Source organism: Notamacropus eugenii, chromosome 2 (genome assembly GCF_028372415.1).
Source record: "Notamacropus eugenii isolate mMacEug1 chromosome 2, mMacEug1.pri_v2, whole genome shotgun sequence".
Classification (NCBI taxonomy): Eukaryota; Metazoa; Chordata; class Mammalia; order Diprotodontia; family Macropodidae; genus Notamacropus; species Notamacropus eugenii.
Genome location: NC_092873.1, coordinates 301,008,033 through 301,035,054, shown reverse-complemented (window position 1 = coordinate 301,035,054; position 27,022 = coordinate 301,008,033). Strand labels below are relative to the sequence as shown.

General features: G+C 37.8%; 1 protein-coding gene across 17 annotated transcripts in view; it reads left to right on the top strand.

The window, feature by feature from the left end:
• Positions 1 to 27,022, top strand: part of LOC140527550 (myomegalin-like) — an 80,919-nt gene that overhangs the window by 26,138 nt on the left and 27,759 nt on the right. For 7 of the 17 annotated variants that reach the window (XR_011974839.1, XR_011974835.1, XR_011974831.1 and 4 more), the window contains 5 exons: positions 1,358 to 8,804; positions 10,338 to 10,506; positions 12,765 to 12,811; positions 14,093 to 20,399; positions 24,370 to 24,453. Coding sequence is in view for 3 of the 17 variants with exons in the window: in XM_072644569.1 (XP_072500670.1) it covers positions 20,312 to 20,399; positions 24,370 to 24,453 (172 nt within the window). In the remaining 14 variants the exon portion in view is untranslated. Of the gene's footprint in view, positions 1 to 1,357; positions 8,805 to 10,337; positions 10,594 to 12,764; positions 12,812 to 14,092; positions 20,400 to 23,687; positions 24,454 to 27,022 lie in introns of those variants that run through there. The other 10 variants (XR_011974836.1, XR_011974830.1, XR_011974832.1 and 7 more) reach the window with 10 other exon arrangements.

The following is a 27,022-nucleotide window of genomic DNA, read 5'->3' as shown; positions in this document are numbered from 1 at the left end:
ATTTTTTATTAACATGGAGTAGGGGGCCTTTAAAAATGTACATACACATGCATGTAATACGTCTATGTATTTACACTGAGAGAAAGAGAGAGAGAGAGAGAGAGAGAAAGAGAGAGAGAGAGAGAGAGAGAGAGAGAGAGAGTTCTGATCGAAAAATCTTTTCTAGGTTCTAGGGTTTCCCCAAGACCCTTAAGGCTCACTTTCAATAGGATGGATTTGTTCTGAATGCTTCTCTGTGTCTCCCTGTCTCTCTCTCTCTCTCTATCTCTGTCTTTCTTGCTTTTGTCTCTGTCTCTCTATCTCCACCTCCCCTGGCCCCTACCCTGCCAACACACACAGATGCACACATGTGTCTATGGAATGTGTGATTATTGAATTCTACTGGTTTAGGAGGCAAAGACTACATTTGCAGATGCTTGGTAAAGTACTTTCTGTAAATGCTGAAGACTATGGTTGCCTTTCTGGTGCAGATTCACTCTCCTCTCCTCTGGTTCTGAATATTGGTATGAATGTTCCATCCTCAGGATACACAACAGCCACATCCAGTCCTCTTGACCTAGGGTCCTCACCCTTCCAGAAGGACAAAAGGCATAAATATGACAGCTGAAGAGAATTGTGATAACTGGTAGGAATGATATGGATGTAGTCTGACACTGATTATCTGTGTGCAGATTCCTTCTACTGTGGTTTATTCTTATGCTTTGATGTCTGTCATTGGTAACCCTGGTAAGGATTTTCCACCATTACAGTTTTGTTTCCTTTCTGTGCCTGCTCTTCAGTACTAACAGAAGTCCTCTACCCCTGCACATTTTTCTAATTTTTTTCCAGGCTGAACCACTAAATCTGTTAGTGTAGAAACTTCCTTCATCAGTGCAGATCAACAATTTGTCTGTAATTCCTGGAGAGTTGTTTCAGGCATGAAGAGATTACATTACTTGTCTAGGATTACATCCCTATTATGTATCAGAAGCAGGATTTCACTAGGTCTTCTGGATTCCAATATTAGCTTTCTAATAAGCATTCAACATGGTCCTCTACTGTATGAAAACATAAACTAATTAAGTTTCCTTTTTCTGTCCCCAGAATGTTTATTACAATTATTTTTCTTTCATTGCTTTTATTCTCCAATTGTTAATATATCTGACTATCTGATATCACTATATGGAATGGAAAAAGAAGATGTCACCAAGACTGGAATAAATTGCTTCAACTCACTTCCCCCAGGCCTGGACATTTCCCAGAGATTATCTTTCCAGATGCCATTCCCTTTCCCTCTTAGTCTTTTGGTCTCTTAAATTAAATCATCAAGTGATTACACAGGGATGATCTTCAACTTGAGCTTTATTGTGTTTTTCAGAGTTGGGTTTTGATGTGTCCCCTGGAAAGGAGACCCATTCCATGCTGAAGGGGGATGCTCCCGACGATTCATTTGACAACCATGGGCATCACATGATTGGCCATATGGAAGTCTTCAGTGCCCTGAAGCTACAGATCTCAGAAGGAAAGGACCTGGCTCATAAAATGCTTTCTCTCCTGAGGGGTATTCTAAACTCACCTGCCCTACAAGACACTGAGGTAATCAGATCACTCATTCTTTTCTCTTCCCTTTCTTCTCACATCTGGGTGGTCCTCCTCTCTCATTCCCCAACATTTCTTCTTTTTCTCCAGGCATCTTGCTACATGCTGATCCCTCTGTCTTCTCATAGTTATTCCTTGGTTCAGCTGTCTCAGTATCAGACCATTTCTTTGCTAGCTCCTGTTTGGAGGATACAAGCTGTATTGTTTCAACAGTCTAAGACTCATCTTTTTCACCTTGCTTCTTTCACTGTCTTAAGTTCCCAAATCAGGAATCATCCCAAAGAGCAGGGCTGAGGCACTCTGGACTGTGTAAAAGCCACAAATGTCAGAGTACAAACATTAAGGTGATATGGATTCCTTGGCATCCTTGCAGGTTATGGGTAAGTTCATTCTAATCCTACAGAGTCAAGAATCAGAGAGATTAATCAGGAGATCTTCACATTTCATGGAGCAGTGGAAGTTTCAATGATAAGACCAGCTTTTACAAAATCATTTCAGTGATGAGAGAGATTTTTAATGGGCTGAATTAACTACTCGTGCTGCTTTGAATAGATTTTATACTGAGATTCTTGGCTTGGAACATCTGATATCTAAATATGATGGGAAAATTGGGCACAGATAAGAATCATATAGAAGTGGGCAGGTAGTTCTCTTTTGACAACAGGGATATCCAGTCCAAGATATCTGACACTTTATAACTCTAAATGGATAGAATCGTCTGGGAATGAATGAGTAGATTTTTGCATTATCTTCTTTGTTCAGGCCATACTGTGTTGTTTCATGATGTGTTGTGGTGGAATGATCTCAAAGAATTCAGAGTCAGACCAATTCTAATCCAAGAATAGTCATTTATTGAGATTGATGCCTCTCATGAAGCAGGCTAAATTCCAAGAGAAAAGAAAAACTTCAGAGAAGATAGATTTTTATAGGGCAAAGATATAATTGTATAACAGAAATTATGAATATTACAAAGGCAGTAGAGTGTTGTTAAGGGATTAGGTAATAGGGGAGGAGTCCTAACCACAGTGTAATTCCATATTATCCACATTGCATGTGGGAAAAACATATGGCGGTTATGTATGTATGGTAATGATATTAGAAGAAGGCTCTCTATGTCATAAGTTAACCTGAAGGACAGCTTACTGTGCAGGTGCTTACTTAAGGAAATTCTCCTCTATTGTTTTGGGGTCCACATCCTGCTCTGGCCTTCTGATGTTGCTACTTTCTGATTGGCTGAGTCTTGTGGTCCAGTTGGAGACATGGCTGTGGTTGTGGTTGAGTGCATGGAGACACCTGCTGTTTCTGTGGGAAATAAGAGTTCATGGACATACCTGTTATCCTAGTGATCAGTGAAGCATATATGAAGAAATTAGGCCTTTGTTCAGGGGGGCTATGGAGAAATTAGTATATTGGGGCTGGGGCAGCTTTATTAGGATTCCATCACTCTTGAATCATTTTCAGTTGTCTGTGACTCTTTGTGACCCTATCTGGGTTTTCATGGCAAAGATGCTAGAGTGGTTTCCATCTCCAGCTCATTTTACAGATGAGAAAACAGAGGAAAACAGGATTAGGTGACTTTCCCCTGGGTCACAGAGCTAGTAAGTGTCTGAAGTTGGATTTGAACTTAAAAAATGAGTCTTTCTGACCCCATGAACTGCACCCTATCCATTATGCAACCTAGCTGCTCCAATATAACTAGTGAATATTGATGAAAGAAATGTAAACAGAAGTCTAACAAAAAGACTGCAGCAAAATATTGAGAAAGCTTATTCACTGTGAACAAATTGTATTTCCACTAGAAATGAAAGGGTGGTTTAACATTAGGAAATAAATGAATATAATCATTTCATATATCACAATTAAATGACAATATATGTAATCCATATTTTACTTTGTCTATATTTGTTCAGTGCTTTGGAAAATTTGATAAATGTCTAATAGCCATAATGATAAAATCCATCAAAGTATGTGTAAGATTGGGAATTTTTGTAAAAATGTAGCAATTTATACTAGTTAAGTTGTAGGTGTTGGCCTTGAGTTTCTAGCCCTGCCTAGGATGACAACCCTCTCCCTTCATTGTATGGACCACATTGGAACCCACTCAGGACCATAAGAGGTAGGATACTTGATGAAAAGTAGGTCACAACTATGAACAGGAGCTGCAAGAGAAAATGTACCATGGAGCCACTTAGAGAAGAAGGGGTTTCATGACTGTGGGAAAGAAAACTAGATGACCACCTATCCTTTTGCTATAGAATTTGCATAAATTTAACTGTCCCTTATAACACCCAATACAGCCTTGGGGTTTTGTGTTGGAGAAAATGGGGGCTGTCACTGCTGTGCAAGAGTGGAAGGGGTCAAGCAGGAAGGAAGGAAGCATAAAATAAGTGATTACGAATAATAGTAAAAAAACAAAAGGCCAAAGTGTACCTGAAAAAATCTGTGTATAAACTGAGCTCCCAAGAATAAAAATGTTCTAATAATGGGATTCATCAAGGCAGAAGGAATAATGGGTAAGAATATTTTAAAAGGCCATAAAAATGATCAAGTATTATCAACAAGCAACATAAAAATTCATGGCACTGAATAAAAGAAGAAATCTTTTCCTTATACCTAGAAGTTGTTGTAACCAAAGTTATACTAGGGTAAAACAGCAAGAAAGAAAATGGATCAATATAAATAAAGAATATTGGTGAAAAAAATCTAAATAACAATCTATCAAAAAGACTACAGCAAAATATTCAAAAAAGTTATTTCCTATGAACAAGTTATGTTTCCAATAGAAATGCAAGGTTGGTTTAACATTAGGAAACCAGTTAACATAATCACATTGAAAACAGAAAGCACACGATTCTATCAACAGGTACAGAAAAAGCCTTTGAAAAAAATAAAGCACTTGCTTGTGCTAAAAATCTTAAAAAACATAGTAAAGCTCCTTTCACAATATGATCCATGTATATATCTAATATCCAAAGCTCACATTGTTGCAGTGGAGAAACACTAACTTCCCTAATAAAGGCAGGGATAAAAGCACAGTCTTCAGCATTTGAGACAGTTTTATAAGTTCTAATGATTAGCAATAAGCCATTAGAAATAAAGGGATAAATATCTATCAAGAAGAGATGCAAGTATTCTTATTTATGGAGTAAATGGTAACTAATGTAAAGACTTGGGTAAATCAGCAAATTGACTGAGGTGGTCACTTGCTTCAGTAAAATAGCAAAATCCAAAATCCACTCCTCTTCAACATTTGTAGAACAAACCTAGTCTATGTAGCCTAGAAATATGTAGAACAAAAAGAAATAACAGAAAGAATTGATAGAGAAATCTTACTCAAAATAATTACAAAATGAATAACATATGTTGAAGTCAATCTACTGAGACACGTACACATTTATACATGTATACCTATTTATATCTTTACATACAATTATAAACACTCTTCATAAAAATAAAGAAAAATTTAAAGAATTGGAGAGAGATTCATTGCTCCATATTTAAGCTCCATCAACCTAATAAAAAATATGGTACTATTTAAATTCAATTACAGACTTAGTACCATGGCAATCAATCTACCAAGGTGTTCTTTTTACAGAACTAGAGAAAATAAAATTCACATTCAGAGACACATTCAGAATCTCAAGAGAAATAGTAGGAAAAATTAGGTATATAAGGGGAGGAGTACTTCCAGATTTCTTGAAATAATCATCAAAACCATTTGGTGCTGGTTAAAAAATGGAAAAGTAACCCAGTAGAAATGATTGATAAGCAAAAATCTGAAACAAACTTAACAGTTCCATTTTTAGCAACCCCAGGAACACAAATTTTAGAGGCGAGAACTCCATAATTGAAAAGAACCATTATGAAAACTGGAAAAGCACTTTTCAGTAAAAATTAGGTTTAGATTAGCATCTTATACCACATAGGACAGTAACTTACAAACTGATTCCTAGCTTAAATAGAAAAGATTATCATATCATTAAAAAATTGGAGGAAAATGGAAAGAGCTTTCATAACTATGTCTACAGAGAAGATTCTTGAACAAGGGGATGAAGTGAGCATAATTTGGCTTGATGTGAGAAAAGTGGCTAAACTGCTTATCCCTTTTTATTCCCAAACTCCCACTTCTGGCATGCAACCCCAAGGAGATTAAAATGCCAAATACACTATTGTTCTATTTGTCATAGCACTTTTTATCTTATCAAAGACCTAGAATGAATGACTATTAATTGAGAATAGTTCATTTGACATATGAAGACAATGGAATATTTTTTAACTATACAAAGGATGACCATAAAATATTCAGGGAAACATAGAAAGATCTGTTTGAATGGATGCAGAGAGAATTAAATAGAACCAGGAAACCAACACAAAGACTAAAGTAACACGAACTTAAAAATGAAAATGAAACCACAAACACTGTAGTTATGAAGAACATTATTGTCTCTGAGGAAAATTGAGTTGAAGGCGTGGGGAATTGTGATTGTGCAGCGTACAATTAGGTACATAAGTGGAGTGGTACTTCCAGTGAAATAATCATCAAAACTATTTGGTGCTGGTTAAAAAATGGAAAAGTAGCCCAGTAGAACTGATTATGATAAGCAAGAATCTGAAATAAACTTGAAAGTACCATGTTCAATAACTCCAGGAACACAAATTTTAGAGGCAAGGATTCCATAATTGAAAAGAACTACCATGAAAACTGGAAAAGCAGTTCAGTTTAGGTTTAGACTAGCATCTTATACCACATACTACAGTAAGTTACAAACTGATATCTAACTTAAATATAAAAGATCATATCATTGAAAAATTGGAGGAAAATGGAAATAGCTTTCACAACTTTGTCGAGGAAGGGGACTCTTAAACAACGGAGTGCAGTGATCATAAAAGAGAAAACAGGCCTTTTTGAATACGTAAAATTTAAAAAGATTTTGCACAAATAAAGCCAATGCAGTTAGGATAAAAAAAAAAACTGTTATTGGGGGGGGGGTTTGAATCTCTGCAGCACATATCTCAGAGAAAAGTCTGACATATAAAGAAATAACAGGCATTTATGAGCAAAGGTTCATAAAAGAAACTGTGAAAAGGTATAATCAGCTTTCAAAAGAAGAACTTAAAACTAATAATAACTATCAAATGACTAAAAATAAGAGAAATACACATTAAAACAAATCTAAGGTTTCACCATACATCTATCAAATTATAAATTTTGACAAGTGGAGATAGCATTAGAAGGGATATAGGAAGACAGACACAAAAATACATTGTTCATATTGGACCAATCATTATGAAAATCAATTTGACACTATGTGGGAAAAGTGGCTAACCTGCTTATCCCCTTTTATGCCCAAATTCCCACCTATGGACATGTAACCCCAAGGAGACTAAAGCGCCAAATACACTATTGTTCTGTTTGTCATAGCAATTTTTATCTTACCAAAGATCTGGAAGGTGTCCATTGATTGAGAATAGTTTACCTGACATATGAAGACAATTGAGTATTTCTTAACTACAAAAAGGATGACCATAAGATTTTCAGAGAAAAATGGAAAGAACTGTTTGAACTGATGCAGAGAAAAGTAAATAGAAACAGGAAACCAACACAAAGACTATAGTAAATGCAAACTTAAAAATTAAAATGAAACCTCAAATACTGTCGTTATGATGAACAGTATTGTCTCTGGGGAAAATAAAGTTGAAGAGGTAGGGGATTATGATTGTGGAATGTTGCATACTCTTTCAGGGACAGTTGCAGTACAGGTGTTTCTGTTTAAATCCCTTTCTTTCTCACTTCAAAGGCTGAGGGTTCACAAGGATACTGGTGAGTATGATGGCATCCAGAAGTCAACATGTTGTAAAAGACAAAGGTCGTTAATAAAAACAAGAGAGACAGAGAAACAAAGAGAGATGTGGAGTCTTCCTGTGAAAGAGTCAACATTAATTAGAAGTAGTTGATGGGGAAGTTTAGCAGGAAATAATCCTGGGCTGGGAACTACTACAATGGCAAGTGGGGTCTATGGTATGAGTCTATTATGAGTGCTATTGTCACCCCCTTTTTCAAAGGAGGAAACTGAGGTAGTTTGCCTCATGCCTTGAAGTGAATTGACCATAGAGGTCAGAGGTAGATATTTTGTAGAGGATTAACATAACTCACGAAATAACAATGAGGATGCATGAAAGAAAGGAGGAAGGGAGGGGAAGGGAGGAAAAAGGAAGGAAGGAAAAGGGGAGATGGAGGAAGACAGGAAAGGAGAATGGAAGAAAGGAAGGAGGGAAACATTTTTGTCATTAAAAATGTTATTTAGCAATCATTGACTGTGGTATGAGGGCTTGAGGTGGGGAATACTTGCCTAATATCTATCTTACAGACCTAGAATGACAAAGAGATTCAATTTTATGATTAAATCCAAGTTGTCAATGAAGTAGGTGATGACAAGCCAAGAATAAAACTCAGGGTTCCTAAATTTGTAGTCCCTGTAAACCCTGAAATGCACATAACTCATCCTCACTGACCAGAGGGGTGATTATGTCCTGAGGCAACTGAGCCCCAATGACAAGTTACAATATGGAAGTAGGAGGGGAGAGGAGATACAAGGACAGATGAAGGAGACATAACTAGACAAGAACAGAAGAAAGTAAGTGTTTATATAGCGCTTAAGATATGCCACGTACCGTTAGACACTTTTACAATTTATTTTTACAAACATCTCCTTTGATCTATACGACAAAACAATCAGATAGGTGATAGATTGCTCTTGTTTTACAGATGAGGAAACTTAGGCAAACAGAGGTTGACTAGCCCAGGGTAGCATAGCTAGTAAGTGCCTTGAGGCTGGATTTGAATTTGGGTCTTCCTGACTCCAGTCTCAGCACTCTGCCCCCTGAAATCTCTGTCAGTGTTAGAGAGCTAGAAGCAGTTCAACACTCTCCCATAAAGGAAGTCATTACTCAAGGTTGCATATTCTGGATTATCCAATCAGAAAAGGATTTAGGGGTCCAAGATTCTTTTTTCTCAGCCACAACCCTCCCATGGAGAACATATTGAGACCTTAGAAGCATGTTTACTTTCTCTCTTTTGCTAGGTTCTGACCTCTGGAAGCAGCTACCAACTCTGAGGTAACACCAAAACCCTGCACCAGATCTGGAAAGAGTCTGACTGTCTCCTCATCATGATCTGGAGAGAAGCCCTGCCCAGTACCAATAGCCCTACACACCAGAAGAACATGGTAAGAGGTGGGAGGGATGTGTAGCTCATGTTTTAGGACAGATTGAAGTGTTCCCACAAGAAAAGCTGGGATTGAGTAACAGGGAAAGGGAACTTCCAGGAGGTAGACTTTGGAGAGAGGGGGTATGAATGTGAAGAATTAATGCAAGACAGGGCTTTCTGGCTTGTGTTCCCCATATGTAACTCCATATGGATTTCCTCTTCCCCTGGGATGAGCTACTCAACCAGAGAAACAGGAAGGATTTGAGAAATATTGAAAGGACACACCCCCTGGAAGTATTACAAATGTGCTACTATTTTTTTCCATTGGAGATTTCTAGAGTGAAAAAGGCCAAATATTGGCCATTCATCTTTCTCCTTTAAAGATAACAATAGCCATCATTTCTCTACAGCACTTGCAAATATTACATCATTTGATCCTCACAATAGCCCTGGGAGGTAAATGCTATTATCCCTGCCTTTAGCAGAAGACAAAACTGAGGCAGACAGTTTAATTGACTTGACTAAGCACAGCTAGTAAGTTATCTGAACTCAGGTCTGCCTGACTACAGATCTGACATCATCTCTGCTACACCACTTGGCTTCGATTAAATTCTTCTATTATAGCCATCAGTACTACACAAGCAGTCTGACATAATCACAAACTGGTCCCATTAAGTCATAAGGCTTTCCAGGCACAGACACCAAAAGCCTGGGATGGCTTTAGAATCTTAGGATTCTGGGGGAGGAGGTAGGGAAGGTCTGAGAAATTGTCATTCCAAGGATTTGTCTCTGAGCTCAAGCCTGGCTTTCAGGTGAGAACAGAGTTAGTGGACATATTTCAAGGCATTCATGAAATGGATGGAAGTATAATTTACTCCTTTATTTCCACTAACTTCTGTCTGAAATTTATCATGCCTTTTAATTAGGAATGTAGGTGACATATAATCTGAGAAAGGGGTTCATCAGCTTCACTAGATTGCCAGAGGGTTCATGCCCCCCAAAAGTTTAAGGGTCCCTGAGGTAGAAAATCTCTAGATTGAGTCCAGTACCTCTTTCTCCTCCTAGTAGGGGTTAGATATTGGATTAATGTCCTAGATCCAGCTACAAATAGTTGCATCATGCTCAATGACTGCTGTTTTTAAGGTATGTGACCAATTGATATCAGCCTAAACAGCAAATTTTCCCCAGTCCATTCATTGTTCCATTGCTGAATAAATTACCACACATTTAATGGATGCCTCACCTTCATATAATTTCACAGTAACTGTGCAAATGATGCCAAAAAATCCTGGTAATTGTAAAGAAGAAAAAGATAATAGGCAGTTTTTCTTAATTAAAATTCTGACATTTCCTATTTCATTCAGGCTCCCAGTTTATCTGTATGCCTGCTATAGGTGTTTTAAAATCCCATCCCAGTCCTATGTGCAGGACCAGACTTTCTTGGGTTAGCAGAATGGAGAGAGGTCATCCCGGAATTACAGCTGAGAAGGGTATGGAATCTTGCTTTGGGCTTTATTAGGCATTCTAACCAAGAACCTGATCTTTTATTTAGCAGGAGTCAATAGAAGGAGAAATTGTCACTTTGAAAAAGAATTATTCCATCAAGAGAATCTCCTCAAGAACAGTAAGGAAAGCCTAAAGACTGGAGAAGGAGAACTTGGAGCAGTTCATTTTCCACCAATATAGATGTTTCCAGCAGGCACTGCAAGAGATCAGAGCAGGTTGGGGAAGTAAGGTGGAAAAAAGAAGCTGTTTCTACATGTCCCTGTCCTTCTGATAGATGTCCAGTGAGCAAGGAGACCAAAAAGGTTCCATCACATGAATGTGTCCATGATGTCCCCATGCCTTCTATACATTATGTTTTATTAAGCAATATGCATTTACTATATGTCATACAATATGCTAAATACTGGGGATACAAAGGGAGAAATAAATGTTCCTGCCATCAGGGAGCTTAGATTCAATCACAGAAAACATAATGTGTCCATAGAATAGATACATAATATATAAAAAGTAAATAGATGACCATTGGAGGGGAGGGTACTAGCAGCTGGGGGAGGAAGGTCAGGATGAGCACCACAGAGGAAGTGGTGCTTGAGCTGAGGTCTGAAGTAAGATGTGGATTCTAAGAGATGTAGGTGAAGAGGAGTCCAAGTATAAGGAAAACTATACAAAGGCACACACACACACACACACACAAAGACAAAATGGATGACACCAGCAGAATTGTCTGGTTGACTCATAATAGTGTGTGAAGAGCAAAAATGTGTACTAGGACTGGAAAGTATAGGTTTGGGTCAGGTGGAGAAGAACTTCAAGTGCTAGGAGAATTTTGATTCTATTGTATAAGCAATACGGAGTGATGGGAGCTTCTTGAGCAGGTCAGGGACATAGACCTGTGCTTTAGGAATATCACTTTGGGAGCTGTGTGTTGATATAAATTGAAAAAGGAAGAAACCGGAGGTAGGAAGAACCAAAAAGGAGGCTATTATAATTGTCCTGTAAAGAGGTAATGAAGTTTGAAGCTAACAGGGTGGTCACATAAATGTAGAGAAGAGGTAGACTTGATATTAGTGATAGGGAATGAGGGTAATGAAAGAGACAAGATTGGCACTGAGATTGTGAACCTGGATGACTGGAAAGATGTGGTCTAGTATCCTCAACAGAAAAAGGGAATTGAGTCAGAGAGGGGTGGGCTGTTATAGAAACATAATGAGTTCTCTTTTGGACAAGTTGAGTTTGAGATGCCTATGGTTTATCCAAACTAAAGTGTCTAAAAAGTAGTTGGTGCTGCAACTCAAGAACTGTATATATTAGGATTATATAGATAGAGATGGAAATTGAACTTGTAGGAGTTAGTGCATTCACCCTAGAGAGTAAAGAGAGGGAAGAGGAGAGGATCCAGGACTGATCTTGTCAGTTTATCCATGATTAGGGGATGGAACATAGCTGAAGATTCATCAAAAGAGACTAACAAAAAGTCAAATAAGGAGAAATGAGAGATCGTTATCTCCAAAAAGAAAAAAAAAACACCTGAAAACCCAAAGAGGAAAGAGTAGCTAGGAAAAGACAAATATCAAATGCTGGGAAAAGGTCAAGATAGATGAGGATTGAAAAAAGATCGTAGGATATAGCAGTGAAGAGACCATTGTGAACTTTGGAGAGTGTGTTCTCAGCTAAACATAAGATAAGAATCTAGGTTTCAAAGGATGAGGAATGAGAGCAGGGAGGTGGAAGCAGTGTAAAGATAGTGGGGGTTTTCCCTCTCGAAGTTGGCTGTGAAAAGGAGGAGAGAACATAGAGTGATATATTGAAAGAGATGTTAGGGGAGTTTTTGTAAATAAGGTCAAGGGGGATTGATTGCCAATTAGAAAAATGGAACGATTGCTAGGAGATAGGAGTGGATGGAGTAGATGGGATAAAGGTCTGCTTTCTTTAGGAGAAGGGTCATGTGTCATCAAAGACTTGAATGAAGGAGGAAATGAGAGAAAGAAGTCCAGGGGGATGTTGATGTGGAGAGTAATGGTGAATGGTAAAGGTGAGGTGAGCAGGAACGTTCCTGTGAGAGGCTGAGGTAGAGAAGTATGAAATAGTCTCTATGGAGAGTCTCTCTTGTAATGGAGAATTGATTGGGGAAGAATGAAAAGATTTCCTTGCAGTAGCAAGGGTCCATTTCAGATTAGACAGAATCAATGTGGCCCATAGTCTGCATGGTTTCCTGGCTTCCTAAAGCACCATTCTGTCATAGAATTGGATGTAATGGTCAATGTGAATACTCTGAGGTTGGGGTCAGTCAGGCAAGAACAGTGATAGGATAAGGGGGCAAGGGATTTGGGTGGAGGGAAAGCATGAATGAGAGAAATGGGCTTGACCAAGCAAGGTAAACCAAAGGAGCAAGCTTACAAAGCATCTCTCCTCTGTATTCTAAGCCAAGTGAGTCATTAGCAGACTTGTGATTTTTGCCTTCTTATTGTTCCAGTAACCAGAACACACGAGGTATTGAAGAAGGCAAGAAGAAACCCTGAAGTAAGAGAATTGGCAGTGACCAACTTGACCAGTTAATCATGAGACCCACTACCACCTCATCCCCCAATCTTTACACCTGTAATCAAGTGGCCACCAAAGCTGCAGTGTAACTTTGAAGGAAAACATGATCTTTCTACCACTTGGAATCATTATAGTGGGGCCAGTATTCTTCCCATTTCTTTGTCACCTCTGTGCCCCTCTCCTATGTTGTTAACCTCACTCATGCTCTTCTCTATTCATTTCCATCACTTCCTTTTTGCTGTAAGCTTGATATCCGAAGAAATGCCACTCATTTCCAACCTGGAGGACCAGGGAAAGTAAGCTGTCATGGCTGTGTGGTTACCACAGGAAAAAGAGAGGGAGGGACCTAAAGAAACACCAGGACCCTCCTGTCTTTTTTCTTTTGGAAGAATGGCTGATGTTTGTCAAGCTTGGTGGGTAGGAATTGGGGGTGGCATGGGTAGAGGTGAGGTCGGCTAGCCATAGTGAATACAACTGAAGAAAAGGGAGATGCAGAGGGGCTGAGATCTCTGACAGGTCTGTACTATACCAGCTGGATTGGCAAATAGCTTTCATATGAGCAGTTTTCCATTTCTTCTAACTTGATTTCTGCATAGTAAAAGGTTGAGATGACTACAACAAAGAAAAACAGCAGGCAAATTATAACATTCCCTGGATCCCATACACTTCTAACCTTTTCCTTTAAGGAGTAACAGAGAGATTTTCTATAAATTTCTTCATGACAAATTTGGAGTGGGATCTCTTAAATCTTATTCTGAAGAGATTGAGATAGTACATGAAACCTAAAATAGGGAGTGGCTTAAGGAAAAGAATTCTAAACATACATATTGTTTGAAGCAAAAGGCATGAAGGCGTGAGGATTAACTGGGAGAAGCCCCTTCTCCAAAGACCTATTTGAAACCTCTAAAAGAAATAGACTCAGGTCTTTTTGACTTCAGACCCAGTGCTCTATCTACTGCACTACTTAGCTACAATAATGAGTAGCAATCCAGTATGTATTTGAAATCCAGTTTTGGGGAGCACACTACCACCCTATGCAGCCTACTCCATTTTTGTACAAATATACTTATTTTGAAGCTTTTACTTTACCTTAAACCTAAGTGTGCCATGTGTTTTTGCTTTTCCACATTACAAAATACCATTCCAGTCCTTGAAGATGGTGGTTAGGCATCTGCTCAGTCTCTTCTATTTTCCACGCCTAATCCCCATTCTTCTACAGAGTCTCTTTATTGACTAATTCTCCCTTTCTGGCTCTCTTAGGTGAACAGCCAAGGGCTGCTCTGTAGCAACGTGTCACTAGAGCAATCTAGTCTGAAGGGGTCAACTCATCATCTCTTCTCCCAACTAGAACACTGTAAACAAGGCTACCAAGATCTCCAGGAGGAATTGCTAGTGTCTGAAGCTACAGTCCAAATGTAGGCCAGCCAGCTAGAGTAATACCAAACGTTATTTCGTAAGTCCTGGGTTAAAAGTTGTCAGACTGATGAATTGGGCAGTACTTTAAATGTTAGTAAGATAGCTTAACTTTTCTGAAGAGCTCGAGATACCTTATAGTTGTTTTTAATTGAATTATGTTATTTCTTTTCTGTGTTTGACAATCACTTCCATATATCTTAGATTTTTTTACATTCCCTCCCTGAGACATCGTAAATCTTCTATAGGTTCTACGCGTACATTCCTATTAAATGCATGGTGCATAGAAGAATTAAAATGAATGTGGGCAACCATAAAACAGAACAAAATGAAACGTAACCCACAAGAAAACAATCTCTTTCTATCTGTGATGAAATTCTGTAGTAATTTCTCTGGATGTGGAAGGTGTTTTGCCTGAAGAGTCCATTGAAAAATTTTTTTCATTTTATTTGGTGATTTTTTATTATTTAATTTGTTTTCAGTGTTCTACAATCACTTCCACATATCTTAGAGTTTTCCCATCCCTTCTCCCTTTCCCCACAACTCCCCACTCCTTCCCTGTGATGGCATAAAGCTTTATATAGATTCTATACATACATTCCTGTGAAATACATTTTCACCTTAGTCGTGTTGCGTATATGAACTAAAATGAAAGGGAGAAATCCTAAAAAGAAACTAAAACATAATACAAAATAAAGTGGTTTGCTTGATTCTGGGATTGATTTCCATAGTTCTTTCCCTGGATGTGGAAGGTATTTTGCCTTAAGAGATCATTGGGAATTATTTAAGTCCTTACAGTGCATTGAAGAACTAAGTCTACCAGAAAAATTCCTTGTGCACTGTGGTTGTTGCTGTGTACAAAGATCTCCTGGTTCTGCTCTTTTTACTCAGCATCCGTTCATAGAAGTCTGTCCATGCTTTTCTGAAGTCTTACTATTCATCTTTTCTCATACTGCAATAGTATTCCATTATATTCTTATACCACTACTTGTTCAGTCATTCCTCAATTAATGGGCATCTTCTTGATTTCCAGTTTTTCACCACCACAAAGAGAGCTGCTATAGATATTTTTCTATATGTAGGACCCCTTCCCATTTCTGTGATCTCTTTGGGATAGACCACCAAAAGCCATTGGGTGGGTCAAAGGGCATGCACATTTTTAGCCCTCTGGGCATAGTTCCAAATTGCTCTCCAGAATGGTTGGATCAGCTCACAGCTCCACCCACAATGAATTAGTGTTCCAACTCTCCCACATCTTCTCCAATATTTATCATATTCCTGCTTTGTCATGTTAGTCAGCCTGATGGGTGTGATGTGGTAACCTGAGAACTGTTTTGATTTCATCTCTCTAAGCAATAGTGATTATAGAGCATTTTTTCATGTGACTAAACACAGTTTTAATTTCTCCCCATGAAAATTCCCTCTTCATATCCTTTGACCATTTACCAATTGGGGAATGCCTTGTATTCTTGTACATTTGACTCAGTTCTCTATATATTTTAGAAATGAGACCTTTATTACAGACATTAGTTGCAAAAATTCTTTCCTAGTTATCTGCTTTCCTCCTAATCATATTTGCATTGCATTTGTTTTTACAAAAACTTTTCAATTTAACAATCAAAATTATTCATTTTGTACTTCATAATGTTATCTATCTCTTGTTGGGTCATAAATTTCTCCATTCTCCATAAATCTGACAAATACACTATTCCTTGCTCCTGTAATGTGTTTATAGTATCAATCTTTATACCTAGATCATGTATCCATTTGGATGTTATTCTTGTGTATGGTTTCAGGCATTGGTCTATGTCCAGTTTATGCTACACTGTTATGTAGTTTTCTCAGCAATTGTTGTCAAACAGTGTGTTCTTATCCTAGAAGCCAGGGTCCTTGGATTTGTCAAACAATAGATCGCTATATTCATTAACTACTGTGTCTTGAGTCCTCAATTTATTCCACTGGCCTACCCCTCTGTTTGTTATCCACTACCAAGTGGTTTTGATGATTCCTGCTTTATAATAAAATTTGAGATCTGGTAGGGCTAGGTTACATTCTCTAGCATTTCTTTTCATTAGTTCTCTTGATATTCTGGACCTTTTGTTCTTCCAGAAGAATTTTGATGTTATTATTTTTTCTAGCTCTCTTTGTTGTGGCCAAAAACTGGAAATCAAGGGAATGCCCATCAATTGGGGAATGGTTGAATCCATGCAACATGACTAAGGTGAAAATGCATTTCATAGGAATGTATGTGTAGAGGCTGTATAAAATTGTATGCCGTTTTAGGGAGAGATTGGGGAGGTAGGGGAGAAGAAAGGAGGGCGAGGGGGAAAAATCTAGGACAGAGAGAAGTGACTGTAGAACCCTGAAAGCAAATAAAATAACAAAAACAGTAAAAAATAAGACATACAACATATCTTACAAGATGTGCAAATCTACAACAACAAAGAGAAAATACTTACTGATAGTTTGATTGGTATGGCACTGAATAAGTAAATTAGTTTAGGTAGATTTCTCATTTATATTATATGAGCTCGGCCTACCCATGAGCAACTGATATTTTTGCACTTACTTAGATCAGACTCTATGTGTGTGAAGTGTTTTGTAATTGTGTTCATCTAGTCCCACCATTTGTTTTGCCAGGTAGACTCCCAGATACTTTATAGTGTCCAACGTAGTTTTAAACAGGATTTCTTTTTCTATCTCTTGCTGTTGGGCTTTTGTTGTAGGTTGTCTCCTTATTGTCATTCTCTTGAATGAAGTTATTGATTGTTTCTATAATTTGTAATTTAACCCACTAGGATTATAGTGGTTAGTTTCCAATGAGTTTTTGGTTTATATTTCTATGGCCTTTGATTACATCTAATTTTTATTGCATTATGATCTGAGAAGCATGCATTGACTATCTCTGCCTTTCTGCACTGGATTGTGAGGTTTCTCTTCCCTAGTACCTTGTACCTTTTTGTATATGTGCCATGTACTGCTGAGAAAAAGGCGTATTTCTTTCTATCCCCATTCACTGTTCTCCAGAGATCTATCGTATCTACCTTATCCAGAGTTTTATTCACCTCTTTATCTTCTTTCTTGTTTATTTTGAGGTGAGATTTACCAAGTTCAGAGAGGGGGAGGTTGAGGTCCCCCACTAGTATACTTTTGCTGTTCATTTCTTCCTGTAACTCCCTTAACTTCTCCTCTAGGAATTTGGATGCTATACCACTTGCAGCATATATGTATAGTAATGAAATTATTTCATTGTCTATGTTGCCTTTCAGGAGGATATACTTACCTTCCTTATCTCTTTTGTTTAGATCTATTTCTGCTTTTGCTTATTCTGAGATTAGCATTGCTACCCCTGCAGTTTTTTACATCAACTGAAGCACAAAATGTTCTGTTCCACCCTTTTTCCTTTACCCTGTGTGTATGTCCCCTTTTCAAATGTATTTCTTGTAAACAATATATTGTTGGATCATGGTTTTTAATGCATTCTGCTATCTGTTTCCATTTTATGGGAGAGATCATCCCATTCACATTCACAGTTATGATTACTTTATGTGTCTTTCCCTCGATCCTCTTTCCCCTTGTTTATGCTTTTAGTGCTTCCTTCTCCCTTCCCCTGTATGATACAGTTTTAATTTTTGACCACTGCATCCATCAGTCTTCCCTCCTTTCTTTTAGCCTCCCTCTCTTTTAATCCCCTTTCCCCTTACTACTTCTTCTCTCTCTTTTTGCCTTCCCTCCCTTCTTTCCAACTTCGCCTTTTACTGCCTATACAGCTAGCTGTATTTCTATACTTAACTGAAGTTTTTGTACCCTCCTTGAATCCAATCACATGAGAATACCTCTCAAACAATGCTTATCTCCCTCCCCTCTTTCCCTCTACTGTAATATATTTTTGTGCTTCTTCCTGCGATGAAATTTATTTTTTTCTGCCTCCTTTTCATATCTCCCATTGGAATTCCTTTGCACCCTTAAATCACATTTGTTATCATCAGATCATTTAATTTATAATTTATCTCTTTTATATTTCATAATAAATATACGATTCTCAAGATTAACAAGTATCATCTTTCTTTATAGGGATGTAAACAGATTGCACATACTAAGTAACAAGTTTTCGCCTATTTACCTTTTTAGGCCTCTCTTGAGACCTGCTTTTGAAGATCAAATTTTCTATTGAGTTCTAGCCTTTTCATCAAGAAGGTTTGGAAATCCCTTATTTCACTGAATGTCCATCTCCTTACCTGAAATATTATGCCCAAGTCAGCTGGGTCATTAATCCTTGGTTGTAGTCCCAGCTCCTTAACTTCATAGAATATCATAGTCCAATTCCTTTGATCTTTTATTGTAGTACCTTCAAGCTCTTGTGTGATCCTGACTATAGTTCCTTGATATTTTAGTTGTTCCTTTCTGACTGTCTAGAGTATTTTTTTCTTCCCTTGATACTTTGGAATTTGGCAATGATATTCCTTGTTGTTTTTCGTTTGGGGTCACTTTCAGGATGGGAATGGTGGATTCTTTTGATGACTACTTTGTCCTCTGTGTCTAGGACTTCTGGGCAGTTTTCTTTGATGATTTCTTGGATGATATTGTCCAGACTCTTTTTTTTGTCATGTCTTTCTGCTAGGTGAATAACCCATAGATTTTTCTCTGCTGTATCTATTTTCCAGGTCAGTTGTTTTTCCTATTAGATATTTTACATTTTCTTGTATCTTTTCATTCTTTAGATTCTGTTTGACTGATTCTCTATGCCTCTTAGTGTCATTAGCTTCCACTTGCCCAATTATAATTTTTATCAAATGGTTTTCTTCAGTTAATTTTTACATCTCCTTTTCCACCTGTCCAATTATTCCTTTGAAGCAATTATTTTGTCCAGTTAGTTATTCTCCTTCCTTTTCCATTTGTCCAGTTGTCTTTTTAAATTCTTCTGTGATTTCCTTTTTTCATATTTTCAAAGTCATTGGTAAGTTTTTCTTCTGTTTCTCTAATTTGGCTTTAAAATCCTTCCAGGGCTCTTGCAAAAAGGCTGTTTGCGTTATAGACAGGTTCATATTTCCTTCTGAAGTTTCAGATGGGAGCACAGTCTCAATGCTGACCTCTTTGGTATTTGTCTTTTGGTCCTTGTCCCCATAGAAAGTTTCTATGGTCTTTTCTTTTCTGCTTTGCTCATGATAATCACCCTTTGCCTGGCTTTTAAAGTAGATCACTGCATCTTGGGCACAGGGGACTCTATCAAGCCTAGAATTTGAGGTTTTGTGTGCTGTGGCCTCTGATTCTTTCAGGTGGAAGCTAAAATGCTTCAGGTTAGCTGGTGCTGAGCTGATTGGTGTTGGAAAGCAGAGGCCAGATGAGGTGTTTTTAGGCTTCTCCATTTTGTTTTCATATGGCAGATCTACACTTTAGGGAAATGTCTTTGGTAGCTACGTGTGGAATAGATTGGAAAGGGGAAAAATGAATAGGAAGATCAACTAGGGGATGCTTACTTTTCTCGGGGACAGGTTTGAACAGTAGAGTTGAATCTCTTGAGAGATGGATAACTCAAAAACTGCCTTGCCTTAGAAAAAATTTTGATTTAGAATGGGCCATCATTATACTTGTCCAGGCAAAGAAAAAAACAAATTTTTCTCAACAGCTATTGCAAGGTTTTGGGTCTGCTCTTTGACACACATCCGTCTCTCCAATGCCTTGTTAACTCCTTGCTCTTGCTTCATTGGCAGGTGTTCTGAGTTTCTGCTCTTCATTCTCTTCCCCTCCCCACAACCAACATGAAGAGGTGTAATGAGGTGGGTTTTTTGGCTCTTCTGAAGGAATCCTTCCTTCCTTCTGTCTCTGGGTTCCTTGTTATGAGCTGTCTAGCAGGGACAGCTGTGGCAGTGGTTACTTGCAGATGACTATACCTTCATCCTCTGACCTTTCCTGACTTCTAGGCTCAACAAAGATCTAGCAGAAGAGGAAAAGGTGATTGAGGTCTTGCAGTCCCAACAGTTTGCTTGATCCCTGACTCCCTCCAGCAGCCACAGCCTCGCTGAAGCCCATCACCCTCTAAGCAGTGTCTCTTTGCTCTCTGATGAGATGGAAGGCAGCTCAGATGAGGATGTGGCCAGTGAGTGTACCCGGTATGAAGAAGAGTGTGCAGACGAAGCTCCACCCAACCACCCAGGTTAATGCTCAGAACCTATGATGTGTTGGAGAGGGAATTAGAGATCACTGAGCTGCTTAAAGCACAGTGCTATTGAGTTTGTTGATCATGTCCCATTGGACCAGTTAGATGAAGAAGTGAAGGGACTGCGTTCCCCACTTCCTTCCAGTGTCACTGACCCCTAGGTAAATCCCATCTTCTCCAGCATGCTCTGGGAAAGGATCAGCCATCGGAAGAGAATGTTAATGTTATCTTTTCTTTCACGGTCATTAACATTTTAAGCCTTCTCTTAAATTATTGACAAGTTTTCTTCCTTGTTAGAGGTGTGAATCAGTAGATGTGAGAAGTAAGGTGTTTTGTTTGGTTTTGTTTTGGTAACTTCTTTCTTTTTATTTTTTCAAATGGGTTTAAAATTTCTTTTAAATTCCTTTATTTATTTATTTTCTCAAAAGCAGTACATTATTACATTGCTGGTATAGTTGGAAATTGATATGATACATTTTTTATACTTATTTTTAACACAGTTTATAACAGATAAAGCAATTCAAACTTTTGGTCAGGTGATACATCTTTTTTAAGCATCTACAACATGGACCACAAAAAAATTATTTTTTTTAAACATAAGCCAACTGAGACACAGATAATATTTATGTTGCTAACTTCACAAGCTCTTGATCTAATTGTCTCCACAGTATTACTAAGAATAAAAGGACCCTAACTTAATGTTATTGGTCCAAAGTCCTATGCCTAATAGCTTAATTTTAGACAGCCTCAGATATTCCTCTACCCATAATCTATAATTAAATAGATCTGTTATTAAGCTTACAAACCTTTTGACTATAGGAAATTGCCACCAAGAATAGGAACATAGCAGGGAAACAATATCTCCCCAACTTCATGTCAATTCCAGGCAGTAGTAGATTCACTTGCATTCAGTCAGTCTTAAAGTCTGCCAGGTGTCAGTGGGGAAATTGAGTCTGGAGAATCCCACCTCAGCCCATGCTGAACAGCTGCTCGCCCACTCTTCCCTTGAGATCACCTATGCAGTTCATACCAGCATCTCATGAGCATACTGGCATCATGTAATGGAGGCTCGGATCGCCTTTCTTGCTTCCCATACCTGGAGTTAGCCTCAGAAGAAGAGTCACTTAGTAGTCCCATTGCATCTAAAAATGGCAAGTTCTTATAACCAGGCTTAAAGTATGATTGTACTTTCACTTTGGCTAAGGAACATCTTTTAAGCAACTCTTAAGTGGCTTACATGTCTTTCTATACATGTTCTAGTTCTTGATTAAATGGCAATCATAAAATCAAATTTACCATTAAAACCTTGACTTTTCCATCAATGCCAAATTTTATCAGAGATTACCTTCCTCCTGGAAAGTTAGACTGAAATTCTTTCTCCAAACTAAAGATGTCATTGATTTATTCTCAGTAATTAATTCAGTCTGTTGTTTTAATACTAATTGCTTTTACCTCACTTTGAACATGACCAATTTTTCTCCCCATCATCCCCCTTGCCCCACTTCCTAATAGCTTGCATTCTGATTACTCTTTCTCTTAATGCACTCTCCCCTCTATCACACCTCACCCCTGTCCTATCCACATCTTTTCTCTTTTCTTGCAGGGCAAGATGAATTTCCATACCCCTATCCCTGTAATTCTTGTTTCCTGATTATATGCAATAAAAATTCTCAACATTCATTCTACTACTTTGAATTCCAACTTCTCTCCCTCCCCAGCTCCACTAAGAAGGGAAGCAATTCAATATAGACTAAACATGTGTTGTTTTGCAAAAGACTTCCATAATAATCATGTTATGTAATACTAATTATATTGCCCTTTGACCTACCCTATCTCCCTTATTTTCCCCCCCTACAATTGACCTTGTCCCTTCTTGAAAGTGTTTATTTCTAGTGACTCCCTTCTGCCATTTGCCCTCCCTTCTAACATTCCCCTCACCCCACTTGTCACCTCCTCTCCTATTTTCCTGTGGTGTGATATAAATTTTCATATCAAATTTAGTGAGCATGTTATTCCTTCCTTCAGCCACATGTGGGGAGAGTAGCTTTATTCCCCCCCACCTTCTCCCTTATCTCCTTTATTGAATAAGATTTTTCTTATCTCTTTTATGAGTTATAGCCTGCTCTGTTTCATTACTCCCTTTCTCTTCCCAGAATTTTCCTCCTTCACCCCTTAATTTTTATTTTATTTTATTTTATTTTTATTTCTGTGTGTGTGTATGTGGATATCATCTCTTCTGATGTAACACACCCTGTACTCTGTATCTATCTATGTGTATGTGTGTGAGTGTGTGTGTACAATCTCTCCAACTACCCAAATACTGAGAAAAGATTCAAGAGTTAAAAATATTTTCTTTCCATGTAGTAAGGTAAACAGTTCAACTTTAGAGAGTCTTTTATGATTTTTCTTTTTTTCCCCCCTGTTTACCTTTTCATGTTTCTCTTGATTCTTGTCTTGGGAAGTCAAATTTTTAAATACAGATCTGGTCTTTTCCTCAACATGAAATCTTCAAATTTGTCTATATTACTGAATGTCCATTTTTTCCCTTGAAGTATTATATTCAGATTTGCTGGGTAGGTGATTCTTGGCTTCAATCCCAGTTCCCTTGACTTCTGAAATATCCTACTCCAAGTCCTTCGATCATTTAATGTTGAAACTGCCAGATCCTGTGTTATTCTGATTGTATTTCCACAGTACTCATATTGTTTCTTTCTAGCTGCTTGTAGTATTTTCTCCTTGATTGGGAAACTCTGAAATTTGGCCACAAAATTCCTAGAAGTTTCTCTGTTCGGGTTTCTTTCAGGGGGTGAGCGATGAATTTTTTCAATATCCATTTTGCCCTCTGATTCTATAACATCAGGGCAGTTTTCCTTGATAATTTCATGGAAGATAGTGTCTAGGCTCTTTTTTTGATCATGGCTTTCAAGTAGTCCAGTAATTTTTCCATTATTTCTCCTGGATCTATTCTCCAGGTCAGCTGTTTCTCCAATGAATTCTTTCACCTCATCTTTTATTTTTTTAAATTTTTGGTTTTGTTTACTAACTTCTTGGTTTAACTCATAGTCATTCTTTTCTCTGGACTCATTTCTCTCTTTCAATGAATTATTTTGTTCAGTAAGCTTTTGAACCTTCCCCTCCATTTGGCTAATTCTGCTTTTTAAAACCTCCTTCTCCTCATTGGCTTTTTGGACCTCCTTTTCCAATTGAGTTAGCCTCTTTTTAAAGCTGCTATTTTCCTCAGCATTTTTTTGGTTCTCCTTTAGTAAGCTGCTAACTTGTTTTTTTAAGGTCTTCTATTGCCTGAGCCAAGTTTAAGTCCCCTTTGGAGGGAGGGCCCTTGACTTCCTCTGACAGTATGCCTTGTTCTTCCTCATTTGAAGGGATTGGGGGAGACACCTGTTTCCCAAGAAAGTAATCTCCTTTGGTCTTATTTTTTTCCCCCTTTTCTGGGCATTTTCCCAGCCAGTTACTTGACCTCTCAGTTTCCTCTCCACACCCACCTCGCCTGCAGTTCTGTCCAGATAGCACTTGGAGGCTGAGATTCAAATGCTGCTTCTCAGCCTCAGGGTTTTGGGGTGGGGCTGCTATTCAGTGTGAGATTAAGTTCAGGTGCTCAGGTGGGGGCAGGGCCGCCACACAGGGCTCAGTTCCCTCAGGGGGTTTAGGAGGAGACCTTCAACAATGGATCTGGGCTCCTGCCTGCTTTGGAGCCCCTGTCCACTGCTGCCTCCGCTGCTGTCTCCTGAGGGGGCCTGAGTCATGGGGACACCCTGCACCCCTCTTAGAGAGATGAAAAGACCCTCTCACTGACCTTTGGCGCCTGTGGGTGGAGGGACCTGCGCTGCCACTGGAGATTCTGTCCCTGAAGCCTGTTTGGATCTGCTCCCCTCGGTGCTGCGCAGGCAAGGCAAGGCTGGGCTCCGCTCCATGTCCGGTGCACGACAAACCTTTCGTGATGGTTTTTCAGGTCTCTCTGGAACAGAAATCTCCTCCACTCTGTTGTTCTGTGGCTTCTGCTGCTCCAGACTTTGTTGGGAGTTCTTCTTTACAGGTATTTTATGGGCTGTGGGTTAGGAGCTAGCATATGTGTATCTTTCTACTCCACCATCTTGGCTCCTCCCCGATTTTCTTTTAAATTTAAAGATAAAATAAGAAAAGAAAATTTGCCATTTATACAGTAGAACTTATAAAAACATTCAATATAAAGCAATAAATGTCCATTTCAAGAAAACATGTGTAGTAAATCCTACACATTATTTTCAGAGCTATCCATATGTTCTTTGCTTCCTACTAGGTGTTCTTTTGTTTTCTACTGTATACTTTTTAATTTATTTTTTTCCTCCTTCCAAACCCCCACTCCCCAGATGGCACAATTGAGTGTGGACATTTCATATAGATGTATATGTCTATATTTGTGTGTATATGTGTATACACACACACAAATACACATTTATATACACACATATATACATACACACACGTATATATGCACAGGTATCTGTAATCATATATATATATATATATATATATATATATATATATATACACATATATTTATATTCGTAGACATATAGGTAAACTACACACTATGCTTATTTCCACTTGTGCTCTGTTTCTCTGAAGGTGGATAGCATCTTTTTTATAAGTCCAAGTCATTCCACACTTTTCTAAATACACTAGCTCATCATTTCCTGTACCACAGCAGTATTCCAACTTTATACTGCCTGTTTATTTTCAATAGTTTGAAACAATTTTGATTAATATTTCTGACACATAGTATAGTTTCTACTTTTTGGTCTTTTAATTAATTTTGTTTTAGCTTTAAGTTTGTCTAAGATCATGACTACAACCTCTGCTTTCTGCTTTTACATAATAATGTCTACTCCTGACTTATATGTTATGTATGTGTAAATCTCTCATTTTTATAGCCTTTCTTGAAAGTGACATATTTTTGAATTAAAATTTTTAATCTGGTGTTTCCATTTTATGGGTGAATTCACCCCATTCACATTCTAGAATATAATTACTTGTTTATTTTCCTCACTATCCTTACTTTTATCCCTCCTCACTCTTCTGCTTTCCTACTACCTGCTCTTTTGCCCTTCTGTTCCTCACCCTACCGCCCTTCACGAATCCCTCCCTTATCCTCTCCCCAGACCCTATCCCCTTCCCCTCTTGTTTCTGTCTGAATTTGGAAGACTTTTATATCCTTGAAAATGTTTCTGTCATTCCCTCCTTATCCCATTCCTGTTCATCTACATACCTTTCCATACCCACCTATTTTCTTTATAAATTTAGAAGACTGTTATACCCTTCCAAATGGATATATTGTTCTCTCTTTTACCCAGATGTGATATGAGTAGGGTTCCCTCTAAGAATCCCTCCCTTGTGCTCTCCCTACTCTGTATACCTTTATCCTCTTATTTCTTTCTGAATATAGCCTTCTAGATATATATGTTTGTTCCCTCTTTAACCCGTTCCTAAGGAGAGCAAGGTTCTAGAACTACCAGCCCTGCTCCCACATCTCAGTCCTCTGTATCAATTCTTCTTCTTCCATCTCATTTATATAAGATAATTAGTCTTTTTTACCACATACCATTTTGCTTTTTCAAATCACATCCTACTCACGTTTATCATGATCTTTCTGTTGAACTACCCAATTACTAACAAAAATTTCAGACATATAGCTTACTTTTCCTTGTGTTAGAAGTGAAGAATCTGTCCTTATTGAGTCTCTCGTAATTTATTCTTCAATGTTTACCTTGGATTTTGTGTGTCAGTTTTTTTATTAAGTACTGTTCTTTTTGCAACAAAATCCTGAAAGTTTGTCAATTCATTGAATATCATTTTATTTACTCACAATTATATTAACCCTTGCTGGGTATGATATTTTCAGCCACAACCTCAGTTCTTTTGCTCTTTGATATATAGTGTTCCAAGACATGCAGTCTTTTAGTGTAGCTGATACTAAGTCTTGTGCTATTCTAATTGTGGCTCTACCACATTTGGAAGGTTTTTTTTCCTTGTTGTTCATAGTATTTTCTCCTTAACTTGGGGATTTCTGTATTTGGCTATGATATTTCTGTAGGTTTTCCTGCTTTGATCTGTTTCATGTGGTGATCGATGAATTTTTTCTACTTAAGTTTTCCTTCTGGAACTAATCCTTGAAGCATTAATAATTTTCTTTATTTTTTTTTTATTGTATCAAGATTCTTCTTTTTTTTAAATCATAGCTTTAAGATAATCTGATTATTCTTGTTTTATCTTCTTGATCTATTCTCCAGATCAGTTGCATTGTTTAATGAGATGTTTCACATTCTCTTCTGTTTTTTTTCCTTCCTAATATTTTGTTTTAATATTTTTTTGGTGTGTTATAACTTCGTTGGCTTCCCTTTGCCCAATTCTAATTTTTAATTCTAATTTAATTTAATTCTAATTCTAATTTCCAATTCTAATTTCTTAAGATTCTGGATCTCCTTTTTCCAGTTGGTTGACCCTCTTTTCATAATCTTGTTTTTATTGGATTGTTCTAATTTCTTTTTTTAGTTTTATTCCAATTTCTCTTTTTGATTTTTGAAGTCTTTTTGAGTTCTTCTATGAAGGATTTTTGGGCAATTATT